This window comes from Colossoma macropomum, unplaced genomic scaffold, assembly GCF_904425465.1.
Source record: "Colossoma macropomum unplaced genomic scaffold, Colossoma_macropomum, whole genome shotgun sequence".
NCBI classification, from domain to species: domain Eukaryota; kingdom Metazoa; phylum Chordata; class Actinopteri; order Characiformes; family Serrasalmidae; genus Colossoma; species Colossoma macropomum.
The window spans coordinates 26,671,741-26,692,778 of record NW_023494787.1 but is presented as its reverse complement, the minus strand read 5'-3'; the positions used below and the strand labels follow the sequence as shown (position 1 = coordinate 26,692,778).

At 40.3% G+C, this 21,038-nt stretch overlaps 2 protein-coding genes across 2 annotated transcripts; both read left to right on the top strand.

The window, feature by feature from the left end:
• Positions 1-100: 100 nt before the first annotated feature.
• Positions 101-11,662, top strand: flii (FLII actin remodeling protein). The gene is made up of 30 exons (XM_036566702.1): positions 101-163; positions 1,030-1,140; positions 1,325-1,396; positions 1,507-1,587; positions 1,839-1,924; positions 2,045-2,206; positions 2,359-2,462; positions 2,578-2,753; positions 3,388-3,545; positions 3,654-3,738; positions 3,832-3,979; positions 4,189-4,322; positions 4,437-4,649; positions 4,839-5,018; positions 5,151-5,233; positions 5,332-5,406; positions 5,496-5,579; positions 5,660-5,831; positions 6,107-6,211; positions 6,331-6,522; positions 6,704-6,892; positions 7,182-7,321; positions 7,693-7,906; positions 8,161-8,315; positions 8,410-8,470; positions 9,158-9,286; positions 9,382-9,488; positions 9,712-9,817; positions 9,920-9,985; positions 10,101-11,662. Exons 1-30 carry the CDS (start codon positions 101-103, stop codon positions 10,233-10,235), a joined length of 3,786 nt encoding a protein of 1,261 aa, XP_036422595.1. The 3' UTR covers positions 10,236-11,662.
• Positions 11,663-13,003: 1,341 nt separating this feature from the next.
• znf598 (zinc finger protein 598) lies at positions 13,004-19,947 on the top strand. The gene is made up of 12 exons (XM_036566701.1): positions 13,004-13,279; positions 14,183-14,295; positions 14,392-14,521; positions 14,614-14,825; positions 14,912-15,129; positions 15,223-15,337; positions 15,413-15,591; positions 16,933-17,017; positions 17,160-17,998; positions 18,080-18,236; positions 18,784-18,928; positions 19,088-19,947. Exons 1-12 carry the CDS (start codon positions 13,106-13,108, stop codon positions 19,445-19,447), a joined length of 2,727 nt encoding a protein of 908 aa, XP_036422594.1. The 5' UTR covers positions 13,004-13,105; the 3' UTR covers positions 19,448-19,947.
• The last annotated feature ends 1,091 nt before the right edge of the window (positions 19,948-21,038 follow it).

The following is a 21,038-nucleotide window of genomic DNA, read 5'->3' as shown; positions in this document are numbered from 1 at the left end:
CGTTCTGGGTGAACTCAGAGAGGGTGGGGCTGCTCGCCGGCTGCTGCTGCGGTCTCACACTCAGCCCGAAATAGGCTGACTGCTACATCCTGAATTAGAAATGGCTGCCACCGGAGTTCTCCCCTTCATCAGGGGGGTAGACTTGAGTGGAAACGATTTTAAAGTAAGTGTTATGTGACTTTACTATCTGTAACGAAGCTCTTTCATTACAGGGTATTTCAAGAACCCATTTAGGAGTGAATAACTTGACCAGTTAACTCAGCGTTAGCTGTCAGAGCAGGGCGAAGCCGATAGCTTTTGCTAACTCATTAGCCTACAGTAGACAACAGTTACTGGGCGTTAGCTGGCTAACACCAGCAACTTGTGAGTATGAGAAGTGGACTGTTAACTCTGAAAAAGAAAAACAGATATTATGCCAGGCAATTTGTTAACCTTATTTATGTTTGACCCTAGACACTTTTTATGTTGCTCCTGAACATCTCCTTGTGGTTAAAATTATATTTTGGTGTGAAATTACGTAGCCAGCTTGCTAATGTTATGTAGCTATGGGGCTAAGTTAGCTAGATTAGGTAGCTAGCAAGCTGTTACACGCCTCACGGCTTGGCACCGATCCACATTCATTTTGTAACTGTTTTATCCATTATTTAAATGTTTTCTCAGCACACACTCTTAAGAAAAAGCTGTTAATATTCCCTTGTCCAGATGTCGACTAACCTTAGACATCCAGCTATTAAGCTGTTGTTGATAGAGCAGCTAGGTTAACTGTTACTCCTAATGTGTCCAAATGGTTATTATGATCTTCTACTTTGTTCATTCAGCCTCAGATTCAATGCTGTATACTAAAAATACTGCTAGGCATTTGATTTGACCAAGAACAAAAGGGTAAGAAGTTTTAGGGTTATAGTAATTATACTATAATGGTCTTTATGCGGAACCAGCAAGTGTGTTGTCATCTGTCTTCACCAGATATTTTGGTCTGATGAGTAGTAGTTGAAGCTGTGACGATTGTGTTTTGTCTTGTTTCTAAAGGGGGGCTACTTTCCTGAGCATGTCAAATCTATGTCCAGCCTCCGATGGCTGAAACTCAACAGAACTGGGCTTTGCTATCTTCCAGAGGAACTGTCGTCCCTCCAGAAATTAGTGAGGATTCTTCACTGGTTTTACATTACGTACTATATAAATAAATATATATATATATATATATATATATATATATATATATATACACACACACACACGCACGCACGCACACATTAAAATATAGAGATTTATCATGTGCACATATCCATTAATTGTTTTACCATCCTTCAAAATTTGTAATCAGGAACATTTGTCAGTGAGCCACAACAGTCTTACAACGCTACATGGAGAGCTGTCAAGCCTTCCCAACCTAAGGGTAAATTACATTGCAGTAATATAAAGTGTACTTTATTTTCCATTTTTAATAATTTTTAAAATTTGATTATATATACATAGTACTCAAACATGCATTATTCCTGTGTATAGGCAGTTGTGGCCAGAGCAAACAACCTTAAGAACTCAGGAGTTCCAGATGATATCTTTCAGCTGGATGACCTCTCAGTGCTGGTATGTTTTGTCCACAGATTTCACAATAAAATGAGAAGTTTAATCATTTATAGACCTCCGTCAGCAGGTCTTGCTTGCCTGCGAGCTGTCATTACTGTATAATGTAACATTATATAATATAATGTGATGTACCTTAGCACATCACATTATATCATATGTTCTAGATTCTTCTAGTTGTGTTATATTCCATCTTCCAGTATTAAAATATGAGTTCATCTGCCGCCATGTGTTCTCTTTTTTTTATTTTCCAGGACCTGAGCTTCAACCAGCTAACTGAAATCCCAAGGGACTTGGAGAATTCCAGAAATATGTTGGTCCTTAACCTTAGCCATAACAGGTACAGCTCAGTTCAGTTGTGGTTTCGGTCAGGGAGAATATTAGGTTGTTGGTGGCAGTGACTGATGTGTTCTGAGAATCTTTTCATGCTGATGCCTGTTTTTTCCATGTTCTTTTTCAGCATTGATAACATACCAAATCAGTTGTTCATTAACTTAACCGATCTGCTATACCTGGACCTGAGTGACAATAAGTTGGATAGCCTGCCCCCCCAGATGAGACGTTTGGTTCATTTGCAGACACTCATTCTCAACAATAATCCTCTCATGCATGCACAGTTAAGGTAAGGCTGAATTTGAAGTTTATTTCATTGCAACCTTTAACCTCTGTTATAAGGGAGTATGTAGTGTGTGATTCAGTTGATGACCTCATTGTTTTCTCAGTGATGGCTGATAAGCTCTGAGTGAATGTTATGTTGGTTGTATATGTGAATAGGCAGTTGCCCGCAATGGTAGCCCTTCAGACACTCCATTTAAGGAACACACAGCGTACTCAAAGCAACATGCCGACAAGTCTTGAAGGACTCACTAATTTAGCAGGTACTAGAATAAAGGGCAGTGTTACTTGCTGTGTGGAAAAAATATATAAATCTATTAACATAAGATTGTGTTAACAGAGACTGTATGTCAGTTAAACACAATTTTATTCTTCTAGATGTGGATCTCTCCTGCAATGATCTCACTCGGGTGCCAGAATGCCTGTATTCTTTGGCCAATTTAAAACGCCTTAATCTGAGTAGCAATCAGGTCTCAGAGCTGTCACTTTGCATAGACCAGTGGACCCAGCTGGAGACTCTGAACCTGTCCAGGAATCAGCTCACATCCTTGCCTGTAAGTACTTTCCTTTTTTTGCCAAACAGGTCCGGTTTTTGTCATTACCTTTGGTTGCCTACTTTTAGAAATTATGCAGGATATTTTTGGCCAGTGGTGGGATGGTTGTTAAAAAAGTGTGGCCTATATTGCTGATGATATACAGTATTCTTGAGAGCGACTAAAATATAAAGCATCAACATTACTTGGTTATTGTCTTTCTTTGCTAAAATCTTCTGATATGCAGTATTTAGCTCCTCAGCGAAGTGTACCGCCTGAAGCAGACCATTCAGTTACCTCATAGAAGAACATTATGTTCTTTTTCATTAACTGACGTATTTCTGTCATTCAGAATGGCTGAGTTTTGAAAGACCTGCCAGATGTTTGCAGTTATTCCCATACATTTTGACGCTCTAATTAAACCCAGAATATATTATTCTTTTGTTTGTAGTAATAACAAAAAGAAAGAAGCACTAACCTGTCCTGCTTGTATGATAAAAATGCTGTCATCTTCAACACAAATTTATTGTACTATGCCTGTTTGTTGACTTATTCATAACAGTTCTGAAGTCCATGCATTGTAGTAGATAATACAGTTGTCTAACAGTTGTGTAACATGTCTTCCTAATTGATTGTATAATTCACCGTTTTGCAGTCTGCAGTTTGCAAGTTATCCAAACTGAAGAAGCTGTATTTGAACTCAAACAAGCTTGACTTTGATGGAGTGCCATCTGGTGTCGGGAAGCTTTCCAACCTGGTGGAGTTTATGGCAGCCAACAATAATCTGGAGCTGATTCCAGAGGGGCTCTGCAGGTTGGAACCTTCAGTTTTGTCACTGTCAGTTGGAAATTTGGTGTTGTGTGAAACCAGTAACAACTCAAGTAATAACTGTGCCGTTGTTGATTCATTTGTATTTTTCAGGTGTGGGAAATTGAAGAAACTTGTGTTGAACAAAAACCGTCTTGTAACTTTACCAGAGGCCATCCATTTCCTCACTGATTTAGAAGTAAGTTTAAAAACTGTTTGAACTTTATTGTATTTGATTAGTATTCAAATGTTGGTACTACAATTAATTCTCATTTTATTGTTTTAATCGTAGGTTTTAGATGTTCGAGAGAATCCAAACCTGGTTATGCCCCCAAAGCCTGTTGACAGGGCAGCCGAGTGGTACAACATAGACTTCTCTTTGCAGAACCAGTTGCGATTAGCAGGCGCATCACCAGCCACTGTGGCTGCAGCTGGTGGAGGTGGAGTAAACATAGTGATTTGTTATTGTTATTTTAATGGGCTTCACGTATCTAGTTTCAGGGTTGTTGTTGACATAATACTCCCTAATCTGTGTTTGACACTTTTACATATAAACACATGAAATGGCACGATTCCAGTACTGCAGAAACTGGATGGCTGTGTAAGTGTTGGCCTCTGTTTCACAGCATAAACTCTGCTGTCTGTACAGGCAATAGTCCAAGAGATCCAATGGCCAGGAAGATGAGGTTAAGGCGACGAAAGGATTCCTCACAGGATGACCAGGCTAAGCAAGTTCTGAAAGGCATGTCTGATGTAGCACAGGAGAAGAACAAATCCATTGAGGTGAGAGAAAAGCTGACTGCAGCCTGAACTGGTGTCCTGTATTATACACATACGTGTGCATGAAAGATAATAAAAAAGAGAATTAAATTCAAGACTCTTTGTGTATCATATTAGGAGAACGGTGATCTGAAGTACTCTGACCTGAAGTCCAAGCGATGGGACAAGAACCTTGAGAAGCCTCCACTCGACTATTCAGAGTTTTTCACTGAAGATGTGGGCCATATTCCTGGAGTCACTGTGTGGCAGATAGAAAACTTCTTGCCTGTGCAAGTGGATGAGGCTTTCCATGGAAAGTTCTACGAGGCGGACTGTTACATTGTCCTGAAGGTAAGGTTTACTTTTGTTTTCTTGTTTTAAGCTAAAACTCTGAATTTTGATTTTACTCCATTATAATAATGCAATTCTAATACATCTAGTCTAAAATAATGGTTCCTTCTGAATGCTGTTTGCTCTGCATCTGCGGACAGGTAGTGTTGCATACATTTCAACATTATCAATCCTTTTCTTAATTTTCAGACTTTTCTAGATGACAATGGAGCTTTGAACTGGCAGATCTATTACTGGATTGGTCAGGAAGCCACCTTGGATAAGAAAGCAGGCTCTGCTATCCATGCTGTCAATCTTCGCAATTACCTGGGTGCTGAGTGTAGGACTATTAGAGAGGAAATGGGAGATGAAAGTGAAGAATTTACCGCAGTAAGCATAACGCATTCGTTTGATAAAACAATACTGAAGCCTAAGTAAGAAGTGCTCTTTAATTGTTCAGCAAGAACTGCAATACTGTATATTACATTCTGAAATGTTTTGGCCTCTTCTTTATTACTCTAGGTATTTGACAATGAACTCTCCTACATTGAAGGAGGAACTGCTAGCGGATTCTACACTGTGGAGGATACACAATACCAAACAAGGTAAGAAAGTGAAGCCTAGTACATGTTAGTATTAGCCTCTTAGCTGCTTCTGAGCAGCTGTAGACTCAGGCACATTAATCTGTTTGTTTTTTGGACAGACTTTACCGTGTGTATGGAAAGAAGAACATTCGGTTGGAATCTGTGCCTTTGAAGGCAGCCTCCCTTGATCCACGGTGAGTCCAAGGTCACCTGTCGTGTGGCAAACACATAACAATATGGGTAATCTCCGAACTTTAACGTTTTTTTCCCCGTCTCTTATCAGATTTGTGTTCTTGCTGGATAATGGTCTTGAAATATATGTGTGGAGGGGAGCCAATGCCACACTAAGTGGTACTACAAAAGCCAGGTATTATTGATTTTAGTTGTTTGAAAGTTCCAATTTTAATGATACAGTTTAACTAGCAATGCTGCTAATGGTATCCATAGGCTATTTGCAGAGAAGATAAACAAGAATGAGAGGAAGGGCAAATCTGAGATCACTTCATTGATGCAGAATCAGGAGCCTCCAGAATTTTGGGAAATTCTTGGGGGGCAGCCTGAGGAAATCAAGAAACACGTTCCAGATGACTTCTCTCCTGTTCGACCTAAGCTCTACAAGGTAAATGTCTAACCTGTGGTTTTATTGAAGTTTTGTTACATTACATTTATTGCAGATGCTTTTATCCAGAGCGACTTTCAGTTTAATCATGGTACAGTGGTAGGTGACCGTAGCATTAAGAGTCTTGCCCAAGGACACTTGTATGCTTGCCCACACATGGAATCCAACCCAATTTGCCACATGGAGGGTTCTATTACCACACTATGCCAAGCCCCTGTTTCCAAACCACTTTGTTTTTGTATGAATATTTTACAATGTTGTCGTGTTGGTTGTAGGTTGGCCTGGGTTTGGGATATCTTGAACTTCCTCAGATCAATTACAAGCTTTCAGTTGAACACAAGGACAAGGTCAAACTTGATGTGCTTCCAGAGCGCAGACTGGTATGTGAAATTGTCTGTTACTATTGCAAAGTATTATTCAGCTACCGTCATTTGTTTTTAATTCTAAGTTGGTTTCTTTTCAATGTACTAATCATTTAAAAAATGACCTCTGACTGCAGCTCCAAAGCCTTCTGGACACTAAAGGTGTATATATACTGGACTGCTGGTCTGAAGTCTTCATTTGGATTGGCCGCAAGTCTCCTCGCCTTGTAAGAGCAGCTGCCCTGAAACTGGGCCAGGAGCTGTGCAGTATGCTCCATCGACCAAAACACGCTGTGGTCATCCGCAACCTTGAGGGCACAGAATGCCAGGTTAGACCTTAGTAGTTCTAAAAATCATGAAAGCAGTTTCTTGCACTATTGTTTCATTGTTTGTACTGTCCTCTGCTTTTCTCTGAGATCCTGGAATATCTCTACATGGTTTTGATTGATGTTTTCATTTCCCTAGTATAGCAGATTTAACTCTAAGAAACCTTTCTGTTGTTCTCAATAGGTCTTTAAATCCAGGTTCAAGAACTGGGATGATGTGTTGAGGGTGGACTACACCAGAAATGCAGAAAGTGTGCAGCAGACTGATGGCCTGTCTGGAAAGGTGAAGAAGGATGCTGAGCAGAAGGACCAGATGAAGGCTGACTTGACTGCTCTGTTCCTGCCAAGGCAGCCACCCATGCCGCTGTCTGAGGTGATGTCTTTGCATTACAGTACAATACCGTGATAATACTGGCTTGTTCATAGCTCCTTTCATAATTTTGATAGCTTTTGAAAGGGGGCGTATAAATGCTTGTTAATTATCTTAACAAAGAAGTCTACCAGATCCCTAATGCAGTAGCATTTTTGTATATTTGTAGGTTCAGTGCAGAAAGGTTGACCTTGTAGTAGTGTTTGCTTAACAGACTGATTGAGGTAGTGTACAGAATGAGAGTCAGAGATACTTGCTGCATGGTGTATGCCTTACCATAACCTTTCTACAGGCTGAGCAAATGATGGAGGAGTGGAATGAGGACTTGGATGGCATGGAGGGATTTGTTTTGGAAGGGAAGAAGTTTGCCCGACTGCCAGAAGAAGAGTTTGGCCACTTCCACACACAGGACTGCTATGTGTTCCTCTGCAGGTAAGTAATGCCTAGATAGATAGTCTTGTGCTGTATTTTTTAGGTTTTTCATTTTCATCTCTCTTCTTTATGTCCATCATTAATGACATGACATTCACTCAAGTATTCTGGGGCATGGTGAACACGTTACGGTGTTAGTCTCAGTATATTAGATATGGGGGATGGTGTGGAGAGGAAATCTGCACAAAAATTAGTATGGTTGAAAGCCTTTGTGATCCTCTTTTCTGGGCTTTTCAGTTATTTCTGGACTTTATTTGCTGAGCGTGTACATTATTTGAAGTAGCAATATGAGCACCAGTCATGTTCACCCACTCATTTGATGTGGTGATATTTAATGCCACTGACGTTTGTACATGTGCAATGCTGCGCAGGTACTGGGTGCCTGTAGAGTATGAAGAGGATAAAGAAAAAGAGAAAGAGAAAGATGAGGAAGGAGAGGGAGAGGATGAGGACAAACAGCCTGAAGAAGACTTCCAGTGTGTGGTTTACTTCTGGCAAGGTCGTGAGGCTTCCAACATGGGTTGGCTTACGTTCACATTCAGCTTGCAAAAGAAGTTTGAGAGCCTTTTTCCTGGCAAACTGGAGGTACGTTTTATGTATCGTTTATTGAGGATAGATTCTATTTGGCAAAAAAAAAAAAAATCTTCTGGCCTAATGAGTTTATAAGTGCTGTTTAACTGATGTGATATATTTATGAGAGCTTTCCTAATCCTGTTATTTTTCTTTTAGAGATCTTCTCAGTGATATTGTAAAAAGTTCTAATGTGCTAATGTTAATGCTAAAGTTTTTTGTTCAGAAAATATATTCTGAAGTAACTTTTAAATGTGGACATGCCTCAGGTTGTTAGGATGACCCAGCAGCAGGAGAACCTCAAGTTTTTGTCACACTTCAAGAGAAAGTTTATCATTCACAAAGGGAAGAGGAAGCTTAAAGTGGACAACGTGCAGCCTAGCCTGTACCATATCCGGACAAATGGCAGTGCTCTCTGCACCAGGTCACTATATTACACAAACGTGTGAAGATGAAGTGATTTTTAACACCAAAGATTACATTTGAATGTGCCTAACTTTCTTTTTCTCTTTCTGTAGAACCATCCAGATTCTCACTGATTCCAGTAACCTCAACTCTGAGTTCTGTTTCATACTGAAGGTAATACTCTATATGTTCTTAATGGAGTTTACACAAGTTCTTTGTTATTTTGGTTCCTGTGATGCGTTGCCTACTAGCAGTGGTGGCGGTATTGTTGGGCCTGTTGGGCCTGTTGGGCCTATAGGGCCTAGGCCTACGCCTACATACGCATACCCTCCCCTCCCACCTAGGATGACTGCTCAAACTTACTGTCAATATTATAGTATTTATTAAATAATGAAAACATATAAAATGTACTTGCTAAATATGTGATGGTTGAAATTATGATCTCCCAATCGAAGTTGCAGATTAGCAAGTAACTTTAATTATGAGGCAATTGTTAAGCATTTGCAAAAAATCTAAACTCTTAGATTAGACCACACCTTCAATGGACTGGAAGCATGTGAACATGGCTTATTCAAAGAAAGTTTTTTTTTCCGGATCTTGAAATGTCATACAGAAATATTTTGAATCATCATACATTTAAGTAAAATTGAAATGTAGACATTCTTCATGTAGCTCCGAGCCACGATTTCTAAACGATTTCTAGTTATTGTATAAATTTTACATTCATACATAATCCTATTTAAAATTTTGTCTTTTTGATGCTTCACTTTACAAATAGAAATGTCCCTGTTTGGAGCAAAAACAGTTATTTATAGTTTTATTTTCACTATTTCTAATTGCAATTGTGCTCCTCCTCTCCAGGTGCCGTTTGAGAGTACAGACAATCAGGGTATCGTGTATACTTGGGTTGGCAGAGCTGCAGACCCAGATGAAGCTAAACTGGCAGAGGACATTATGAACTCTATGTTTGATGACACCTACAGCAAGCAGGTACATATCTGAATCAGTTATTAGGGAAGACCTTACACAAACAATATGATATGGATTCGACAACAGGATTTTGATTACCCTATCCATATTCGCAGGTGATAAATGAGGGAGAAGAACCAGAAAACTTCTTCTGGGTTGGCATTGGCTCACAGAAACCATATGATGAAGATGCAGAGTACATGAAATATGCCAGGCTTTTCAGGTTAGAGTTTCAAATTGTTTTTTGTTATTTTAGCCCAGGGGTGCACATCTCTAGTCACGGAGGGCCAGTGCCCAGCACAGTTTGGTGATCTACCTGCTTAAACACACCTGATTCAACTGTCCTCTTAATTGTCAGGTTTAGTAGCCCTGCTTTAACCTGTTCAATTTATTGAACGGCTTTCAACATGTATAACATTTAATGAATCAATGTCATTTATCTGCAGGTGCTCCAATGAGAAGGGCTACTTTTCTGTATCAGAGAAATGCTCTGACTTCTGCCAAGATGATTTGGCTGATGATGACATTATGCTCCTGGACAATGGCAAAGAAGTAAAGACACATGCTTATTTAACATCACAAAGTAGACCTTTGGTCAAAGGCACATTGCATTTATTCTTGATCTATACATGGTGGCTTATGTTTGTTTAACAGGTGTACATGTGGGTTGGCACCCAGACAAGTCAGGTGGAGATCAAACTGAGTCTGAAGGCTTGTCAGGTGAGATCACCTTCACTTTGCCCACCACAGCTTTACCCATTAACAAAAAAACACTGCAGTGTGGTTTCATAAGTTGTTTTTTTTTTCTGTTATAACATTCGCTGTCATTTGTCAGGTCTACATTCAGCACATGAGGTCCAAGGATGCTGAGCACCCGAGAAAGCTGCGCCTGGTGCGCAAAGGCAACGAACCTCATTGCTTTACTCGCTGTTTCCACGCCTGGAGCACCTTCAGGACTGCCCCTGCATAGACTGTTCAGACACAACAGAGTCTATATACACAATAGAGCATCACTACCCAGATACTCTACGTCACCCTTGAGAAGCCGTCTATTCTTTATGTGCACTGCAGTTATGGTAACACTTTCTTTGAGAAACTCATATATAGATATATGAATGTTTACCTGTTTGAACAATTGTTAAATTTTATATTTATGTGTAAGGTTGAAAGAAGAGGAAGATTCTAGAAATTATATTGAACCTGGGTAAGAGTTACCTCATAAAACAGAAGTTGCTATATTCTTTGAGGGATGAACATATCTGAGGAAGATTGCTATGTGAGTTTGTTGAGTTTGAATCACTTGGCAGGATGCTTACTACAAAGCAGGGTTCTAGGGTTAATGTTCAGTTTATAGCGGTCATTAACACAGAGCAGCTTTATAGAGCTGAAGTGGATGCTGCATTAAGATGAACCCAAAGTTAGTTTGCTAACCCACTAATCTACCATAACTGTCAAACGCGTTCACAGATGTTCTGTTTTAGTTATCTCTTTGCAAACCAATGCAAAGAGATACAATATCTATTTTTGAGAACTTGTGTTATTGGAATACAGAAACTAAGGGGACTTTGCACACATTCATACTTTCACATTTATGTTTGTTTGGGCTCTTTATATCAGTGGTTTGAACAATGCATTTAACATTGCTCTGCACATGTACACTGAACACAGAGGCGTGTTTATTGCCTATAATTTCTGCCACTTAAAAGCACAAACTGAGCTTGGTTTAAAAAAATAGACTTATTCTCCAGAAATAGCTGGTGCCATAGACAGCACATTGCATGTTGGAATTGCATGCAAGCGCTGTCCCTTTCCAATCTGTCTCATCTGCTGCTTAATGCTTCACTATTGGGATAGTGATCAGCACTGCTAAAAGGACACACGTAACTTGGGATCTTTTAGGAGAAATGCTATCTGCATCATGTCATGATTAGTGTTTTTGCTCCCTCACTGTTCGCTGCCCTCGAACTGCCAAACCTGTGGTGTTGCAAAAAAATGTTTAGAGGAATGTGCCTATTGTGGGTACGTAGTGGCAGTAAGCTGTAGAGCCTAATGGCTGAGCAGTCATGGTCCTTTTCATGGATCGTTTGAACTCTCTGAATGTTAAATATAATGTGTTCCACTTGGACAGGGAAATACATAACAAAGGATAAAAAAGTCAGTTTTCTTTTATCATGTTTCAGATCTCCTATCATTATCAGAAAGGGATTGGGAGATGCAATTGCATATCTTTTGGCAGCTTACTGCCCTATTTTGTCTAGCAGTTTTTCAATGTCGCTTCATCTTGTTTGTGTCCATAAAGATGTTTGTATGTGTACAAATATTTTCTGCCTCTGAACCCACCTACAGATGCTCTATTTATGTATTTTGTATTAAAATAAAAGTTCCATCACAACTCTATGCAGTTTTTTGTATTTGAAGAACGTCAACTGTTTCAAAGTTAATCTGTCGGTTGGTTAAGAATACTGCTACTGCAGGCAGGCACTACATGACTTAAAAAGAAAGTTACATGTTAGTTTCGTTTTCTGTAGTTGTTAGTTTCCCTGTAATGTGGAAAATAAAACAGTGAGTGTAGTGAAGGTGTGGTCATGGCCAATGTGAATAGTTATTGCTGATATATTTGAGAGTTCAGTTTGAGTCCAGTGAAAGTCTAGCTGGATTTGGTGGAAAGAAGATTTTATATAAATAATAATTAAACAACAGTAGATGTAGAATCTTTAGCATATGAGTGATTCTTCAGTTAGTGGCGCATCTGACTGCTGAAATATTTGAAGAATTAAATTTCATTTTTACACATTTCCTGAAATGAAGATATTGGCATGGATTTTATCAACTTTCAAGCAAATTCTAATATTGCACACTGCATGTGCAGTAAACTCAAATGAGCTCCTTCACATTTAGTACCATAAACTGGGAACTTCAGGCATTCTGTCAGGAAAAAAAAAAACAGTCTGCTGCTGAACAAACACCATGACTCCCCCACAGCTCAAAAGCTCAACTGAGGAAAATGATTGTAAAAGGAGCCTATAGCCCCTAAAGACTCATTCTCTAAGAGCATGTTCTAAATGCTCTGGGGCAGCTGCTCATTAGCCTGAGGTCACTATGCCCAATGCCAAGTGTCGGCAAGGGGGCTATAAAGCCCCCAATCAAAGGGCCATGAAGCAGTTTAACTGTGTTCTCTGGAGTGATGCTGCTCCTTTAGGATGAGCTGGAGTGGCGCGTATGATCCAGAACTGATCATCTGACATCAGTACCTCATCTCAGTAATGCTCTTGTGGCCGAATGCAATCAAATCTTCCAAAGCAATGTTCCAACATCTAGTGTAAAACTTTGCCCCTCCCCGCCCCACACACCCACTATCAGGGTTGGGTAGTAACGGAATACGTGTAACGGCGTTACGTAATCAGGATACCAAAGAAATCCGTTACAGTAAAAAGACAGTAATTAGATTACGGTACATTATAAAAGCAGTGATTAACAGCAGCAGTACATTCAAATGAAGACTCGTCGTCTTTCACCGAATATCACCCTATTAATGATATTTAGAAATAAATGAGTTTGTAGATTTGAAGAGTTTTTAATCTAGGGAGGTGGTCCCGCTGCTAGGAGAGCCACCAGTAGTTCACGCGTTTTATTCAGCCGATACTTTGTTCAGTAGTTTTTTTTTGTTTGTTTTTTTACAGTTCGCAAAAAAAATCTATCCAGAAGACTCGCGTCAGCTCTCTACCCATGATGCTCCAGTGCTGGGGATTACGTAAGCAGTCGTTCCGCTGCTGTTGAGAGCTCAGTGCCGAGACAGAAAACCAAAACACCGCAGAGTTTGTGCCTTTTCAGAAAACAATTATGGAAACAACCATGAAGAAGGACACCGAGAGCGTCTGTGTGCTGTGCTGCCAGGACATCGACATCTTCGCTGTAGGGAAATGTGACCACCCGGTGTGCTACCGCTGCTCCACCAAGATGCGGGTGCTGTGTGAGCAGAGATACTGCGCTGTGTGCCGCGAGGAGCTCGACAAGGTGCCGCCTTTCCCCCCACCACATCCACACGGTCAGAGCGGGGACCACAGACTCACCCAGCTCATCGCAGGCCTCACAGGCTAGCTGTGAGCTCGAAATCTGTCTGGGTGGCCGTGATTTCATTTGAAGGTTATGAGAAAATGGGCAGCTCGCTCGTTAACTCCGCTTGCTCTGCATGAGCGTTTAGAAGGACTAACGAAGGAAAGCGGCGTTATGACAGTTTAGCTCGGCTAACCTTCGCTACCCTGTGAGAGCAGATTAGCTTAGCTTAGCTTAGCTGGCCAAAGTTCTAACCTGAAACGCTTGACATGTAAGCTAACGCTAATTAGCTACCTAGCTACTGCAGCTAGCTGGCTAAGTGAGCTGAACTAAATAGAACCAAGTTTACCAAAAGCACTGTTAGCGAGGTTTAAGATAATCAGAGAGAATGTTGTTCGCTAAAGTCTTACAACTATTGGAAAAATAACTTTTAGCACTTCTGGCGATCCTATTTTTCCTCAACATTTAAGATTTCATTTATTTGAATCAAGTAAACTAACGTTACTGTGGTTGGTTTATTCCCTTATTTGGCAGTCTGCTTAAGATGTCAGTTGTTCCCTTCTCAGCAAACCAGTGTAGGTAGCTGACAATATTGGTAAAAAGTTATCAATCAATCAGAGTTGATCAGCGAGGTTCGTTGTAATTCCCCAGTCAGCAGTATTATTCCAGTTTGAAACTTGCCCAACGTGTCAGACTAACACAGGCTGAGTCAACACCGTATGGATATGAGCAGCACATCAGACACGTGATTAATTGACTTAATCCCCTCTTAGTGCTGGCGCTTGTGAATCTCTTATTTCTTATCTCAGTCACTCCTAAATAGTTTATGTTGTTAAATGTCTACTTTAATTTGGTTTCTCTTAGGTTATCTTTGTAAAAAAACTTCAACCGTTTGCTGCTCTACCTCATCATGAATACCAGTTTGAGAAGAAATATGACATCTATTTCTGTGACGGAAAAATCTTTGCACAGTTCAGGTGATTCAAAATTTTCCATAGAAATTGACAGTTCTTTTCACTTCCACTGTCCACATTAGTTTCTAACTTCATTTATACCTTTTTCACCAACTTAAGGAGGATTTTGCTGTCTGAATGTCCAAAATGTCCTGAGCCCAAAGTGTTCTCCAAATTTGAGGAGCTGGAGCAACACATGCGGAAGCAGCATGAGCTCTTTTGCTGCAAGTTATGTGCTAAGCACTTAAAGGTAGTATATCGTGATGTAATTTGGTAGCTATTGGTTGATTTGGTCTTTTGATTTGTATTTGGAAATCATTTTCTTTTTGTGTATGTTCTCAGATATTCTCCTATGAGAGGAAGTGGTACAATCGCAAGGACTTGGCTCGACATCGAACACAAGGGGACCCAGATGACACGTCTCATCGTGGCCATCCACTTTGCAAATTCTGTGATGATAGATACCTGGATAACGATGAATTGCTTAAGCACTTAAGGCGAGACCACTACTTCTGCCATTTTTGTGATGCGGATGGAGCACAGGAATACTACAGGTATTTCCCAATTTCTGTTAGCTGTCATCTTTAGTTTCTTCATGGATGAATATTTTACAAATTAATTATTGCTTTTGTTTGTTTAGTGATTACCAGTACCTCAGCGAGCACTTCAGAGAGAGCCATTACCTGTGTGAGGAAGGTCGCTGTAGCACAGAACAGTTCACGCATGCTTTTCGGACAGAGATTGACTACAAGGCTCACAAGGCTGCTGCCCATAGTAAGAACCGGGCTGAGGCACGGCAGAACCGCCAAATTGATCTACAGTTCACCTATGCCCCACGACAGCAGAGAAGGAATGACGGTGAGTGGGGCAGAAAGTATGATCTATTTTTGTCATTGTTTTGTACCTTTCTCAGATCTTAACTGAGTAGCATGCTCTGAACAACTTGTCAAGGTATCGTTGGTGGGGAAGACTATGAGGAAGTAGACCGGTTCAACAGACAAGCACGATCTGGAAGAGGTAGAGCCCCAGGCTCACACCAGAATGTAAGAAGCTGGAGGTATAATCGGTAAGTTGGTCTCATCACAGTGTTTCTTAATTTCACAGAGCTTGCTGAATACTGAGATGCAGTTGTTATGTGCAGGGAGGAGGAGGATAGGGCTTTATCTGCTGCCCTTCAGGCCTCGCAGGCTGCCCGTCGACAGGAGGAGAGAGGACAGGTTCATGAGAGAGGCAACCAAAAACCACGCAAAGAGGAGAAAATGGACACAGATGAGTTAAAAAGCAGTAGAAATGCAGTCAAGCCTCCTAATGACATACAAGGTAAAAATCAAAGAGTTTGAACTACATTGTGGATTCTTTCATATGACTTTGATTGTCCCTTGTTGGTTACAGAAGTGTACATTGCAAAAACACGGTTCAGAGGTGAGGCCTAATAGTTTGTGCTCCACTCTGTGGTTGATTGTATGCAATAACATTCATTCTCACTGAGAAAGATGGATGTTATAGTTCCTCCACACATCACTATATTTCACAATATTTTGCCATGTAAGCATTACAAGTGCAGGTACAATGGAAATCTTCCTAGTTAGGGGCCTTTAATTCAGCAGAAAGTTATAGATGACATGCAGACCATGTGCTCACTGTAATCAGGAACATCGTATAGATAATAAGTATAATAAAACTCTTGCCCTAGGATCATGTAGCACTGTGCTAGAGTGTGACCCTTCTTTGCACTTCCTGTGGAAATGTAAATTTCCAAAGCCCTATCTTATTTATTTATATATATATATATATATATATATATATATATATATATATATATATATATATATATATATATATATATATATACATACACACACACACACACACACACACACACATGCTAACAATGTGTTTGATTAGTTCAGATTACCTTCAGCGTAGCAACAATTGTTTGGGAAAGATGCACTGCAGGTGGACTGATTAGGCACTAGGCAGCAGTGCAATGTGATAACTGAAAATTAGGTTCTGTAGCAGAACTGACATCTGTCTACCTTAGATTGTCTCATGAGCATATCTGCTTGTCCATGAAGTTTGCTTAAAAAAAAATTGAAATCAGCCATACAAGTTTATGATAAGTGCATCACTTTTAGCAACAGTTGTACAGTTGTTTAATCAGTGGTAGTTTTGTTCGTTTTTTTCCCCATAAATCTATAACCTATTTTTCTGGCAGAGATATTGCCATAAGCAAGTGAAGCCACAGGAGTAGATGGTCTCTGATCTGTTCTGACTACTCCCATTTTTAAGGCATTTTGTCTGTTGGCTTTGTTGTGTTGTCTTGAGGATCGTAATGGTGTTCTGCATCTATGTTGAATTTATATTGACAAGTTAGTTCCAGGTTCCAAGCAAGTTAAAAAAAAATTCTTACTTGAATTTCTGACTTATTGTAAATCACTGTTTCATTTGATCTCAATGTTGTCCTGTTTTGCAGATGTTTAAAGTGAAATTGCTATGTTGTCTTATTTGTATAATTGCTATTCTAGATACTGTCTATAATGCATATAAGAGAGCTGTGTATAGAGACCTATATGCCTGTATGTATATATAAAAGTGAAAAAGTAGCTTAAATTTTACAAAACATTTCTGAATTGCGTATATTTTTAAAAACTAATGTTTCAGGGCGATCAGTAAAGAGTAATGTTCCGCTCATGGGTGAAGATTTCCCAGTTTTAGGGGCTGGTGCTCCACCCCAACTGATTCAGAGGTATGTTTCAGTATACAGTTTAAGTGTTTTTTAATAGTGCTAAGACATGGTTTATGTATTCATGGTTTGTAAATATTCCTGTATATGTTGGACATTTGAAATGATTTCTAAACTGCACAGTGACAAGCTTTCTTTGTTGCAGCACAATCAAACCCACTCCTGTCTCACTGAAAGAGGATGATTTCCCTAGCTTGGTACAGTCTGGTACAGTGGCTTCAGCTACAGTGACAGCATCGTATATGGCTCAGGCTAAAAAACCCTCCTCCTTTCAAGAGGAAGACTTCCCAGCACTCGTCTCAAAGATTAAACCTCAAAAGCCCCAGGGGAACACAACATCTGCTTGGTCCCAAGCAGGAAGTAAACCTGTGGTGCCCAACAATAAACCTGTGGTTCTGCCAACTAAGGCAGCTCCTGCACTCTCTGCCTCTATGTTTTCTGCCAGTGATCCACCACTCTCCAGTAGCGCTCCTCAGGCCCTCACTTCTTCTCGCCGTAAGAAAAAGCTTACCTCTTCAGAAAGCGCCAAAGCTGCCGCTAAAATCAAATCTCCAATCTCATCGGAAGATGAAGATCCCCAAAGTGGTAAAACAACCCAGGAGATCCGTGCTGTACCCACTATGCTGGAGATCTCATCTCTGCTAACGGTAAAAGCTGGCTCACAGCCAAATGTCAAAGTGGGTAAAAAGAAGAAGCAAGCCACGATCAACTCCTCTGGGACATCTTCACATAATGTGGAATTGGTGACCCACGTGTCTCACAAAGAAAATGTTCCTGAGACTAAGCCACCAGATGGCAGTGGTTCCAAAGGCCCTGTGGCCCCCAAAACAAGCACATTTATTAATGGATATAAAGAGAAAACTATTTCTTATGCAAGTCTTCCCGAAGAGCCTCCTGCCCCTAAAAAGCAGCCGATATCTAACCCGGGCCATGTGACAGAAGAAGAAGAGTTCCCTGCACTTATTCCGAAGAAACCCCCACCTGGTATGAATCTTACAGATGCAACTTGTCATTTTGGCAATGTCCCAACCTTTTAACTAACTTTGTATTATGTTTGTGTTTTAGGCTTTAAAAGTACATTTCCACTGAAGAACACTCAGACTGGGCTGCCTCCTCCCCCTCCTGGGCTTGCTGGTCCTGCAGTTAGCAAGCCTCCTCCAGGATTCACTGGTGTCCCACTAAACAGTAATGTAGTAGAATCTACAGTGCCAGCTTTTAACAGGTTAGCAGGCATACCACAGACAGTTGTTACAGTTACAGTGCTTTGCTTTACTACTTGAGTTGATGGACAGAAAATGTCATGCTGGGATAAAGCCTCCTCTGATTAACTGTTGACTTTGCTGCACTAAAGTTCCTCTCACTACTGCTGCTACTGCAGAAATGCTTAACACACTTTGAGCAAACTTAAGCAAATGGAAAGATCTGCTGGGATCTTTGCACCAGCCCAGCACATCTCTCTCATCAATCAAGGTGTCATTCAGGACACGTTCGCTCACTGCATAAACTCCAGAGCTATTCTGAATGTAGCTAAATAATATTACAGGAGAGAGACCTTATGAGAAAATGCGTGAGACTGTGCAAAGTTCACAAAGACACAATCCTTCAAAATAATAAATCCACTACAAAAAAAAATAACTCAATGTTGTATGTGAAAAATCGCCCGGGTTGGGTAGCAGACCTCTAGTGCTTTATCCCTTTAACATTATTTTTATTATTTTTTGCCCAAGATTTTGTTTGTATGTTTCTCATTTGGGTACTTACTATTTCAGACCAGCGCAGTCACCTGGAACCTATCATGTACCTGAAAACTTCAAACAGAGGAACATGGACCTTATTCAGTCTATAAAAAACTTCCTCCAAAACGATGAATCCAAGTTCACTGAATTCAAAAACTATTCAGGCCAGTTTAGACAGGTAATGGATGAATCAGACCTTTTCTTTTTTTTTTACTTTATAGTTTTGGGTCTCTGATTCATTGAGGGAAATGGTAGACTTTTGATGTTTTATTACTCTTACATAGCATAACAATTCCCCCTTTTGGATGCTCATGGATACCTCTCTTGTGTTCACCAGGGTTTAATCTCTGCAGCCCAGTACCACAAAAGCTGCCAGGAGCTGCTGGGGGACAACTTCAACAGGGTCTTCAATGAGTTGCTGGTTCTCCTCCCAGACACACAGAAGCAGCAGGAGCTTCTCACTGCCCATGCAGACTTTAAGGCCTTGGAGAAACAGCAGCAAGGCTCCAAGCCCACGAAAAACAAAAAGAAAGCCTGGCAGACAGGCACTTCTAACAACAGCCTCGAACTGGACTGCCAGGTGTGTCCTACCTGCAAGCAGGTGTTGGCCCTCAAAGACTTCAATGCCCATAAAACCCTGCATATCGGAGATGATGACTTTCCCTCCCTCCAGGCCATAAGCAAGATCATCAGTTAACTGCCAGTAATAGGGGCACTACCCCAGCACATGGACTGACGCCTTCCCAAGGTCATAGATGTTTAAGAGGATGAGAGATGTTCTGCTAAAAGACCACACTATGCGGTGTGACTAGAACATTTGTAAGAAAGCAAGAATTTTTGGAAAATAACTGTCCATCAAACTGCTTTGCTGAACGGTAAAGACTAATCAGGGTCTTTTTGTCCCACTGAAAAAGTGAGGTTGTAACTGAAGGGATGTTTAGTTTAAAGTATTAATTACTACTGTATATTCCATTATTTCCTAATCCAGCATCTCTGGATTTTTTGCTAAAATTGTTTTCATCAGGTTTCTACCAATGCTTTTAGCATGGTCATTTTCTAATTCTAGTTTGCTGCATTTTGAAATTTATTTATTTTGTAAATCTATCAACATTTCACTATGAAAGACGTCATGGCTTACCTGTTTCTCAAGTCCACAAAAAATAATAAAGGGGGTACATTTATCTGAATGAAGAAAAATCATGTGACTGCTGAAAAGTGATCTTTCTGACAACCAAGTCTGTTGCTGGAGTGGTGGACTGATGTGCTGTTGAATCTTCGCAAAATGATCTGCAACATAACCATCAATAAGGGCAACGTGTATTTTTTTCATTTCTTGACAGTCATTTGATACAGTGCGTCATGCTCCTTTCAGGATGAAACCTCAGCACTTGTTTGTGTTGTCTTGTAGCTTTCACTATTATTTCTTGTTTAGGTAATATTACAGGTGAATTGTAGCTAAAATAAAATGTGACAATGCAGTGGTTCTCAAAACAGTCCTCAGGGCCCCCTAGACAATCCACATTTTTTGCTCCAGTCCAACTCTTATATAGTGTACATAGTGATGAAAAATGTGGACTGTCTCAGGGGCCTTGAGGTTTGAGATCCATTAAGAGGACATCTGTTATGATTTTTTTAAACTATTCAAAAATAATCTACAATGACAATGGGGAAAAAAATGGCAATATGATTGCACCTGTGTAAGATATTGACTTCTGTAGTTACATTAAAAAAAGCCCAATTCCAAGTGTAAGTGACAGGGATATAAAGCTGGATCTCTATACAGTACCTTGAGGATGAGAGGTGTGGCGTTTGTGATCCACAACTAATCATCCAACATTAATACCTAACTTCAGCCTGACTGGCTGAATGCAATCAGATCCTCACAGCAAGCTTCGAACATCTAGTGTAAAGCCTTTCCAGAAGAGTAGAGGCACTGATGTTGGATAAGAGGGCCTGGCTTGCAAGCAACTCAGTCATTTCAATGTAATAATTTCAATTGAAATTTCAGTTGAAATTTCTAAAATCATTTAAATTCATCCCAAGGGTGTTCAGTTGAGGTCAGGGCTCTGTGCAGGCCGCTGGAGTTCCTCCAAACCAAACTTGTCAAACCATGTCTTTATGGAGCTTTTTGTGCAGTGGGGCATAGTGATGCTGGAACAGGAAAGGACTTTCCCCAAACTGCTGCCACAAAGTAGGGAGCATATAATTGTCTAAAATGTGTATGCTGTAGAATTAACATAGACTTCAGTGGAACTAGGGGCTCCTAACCCTGAAAAACAGCCCCGGAC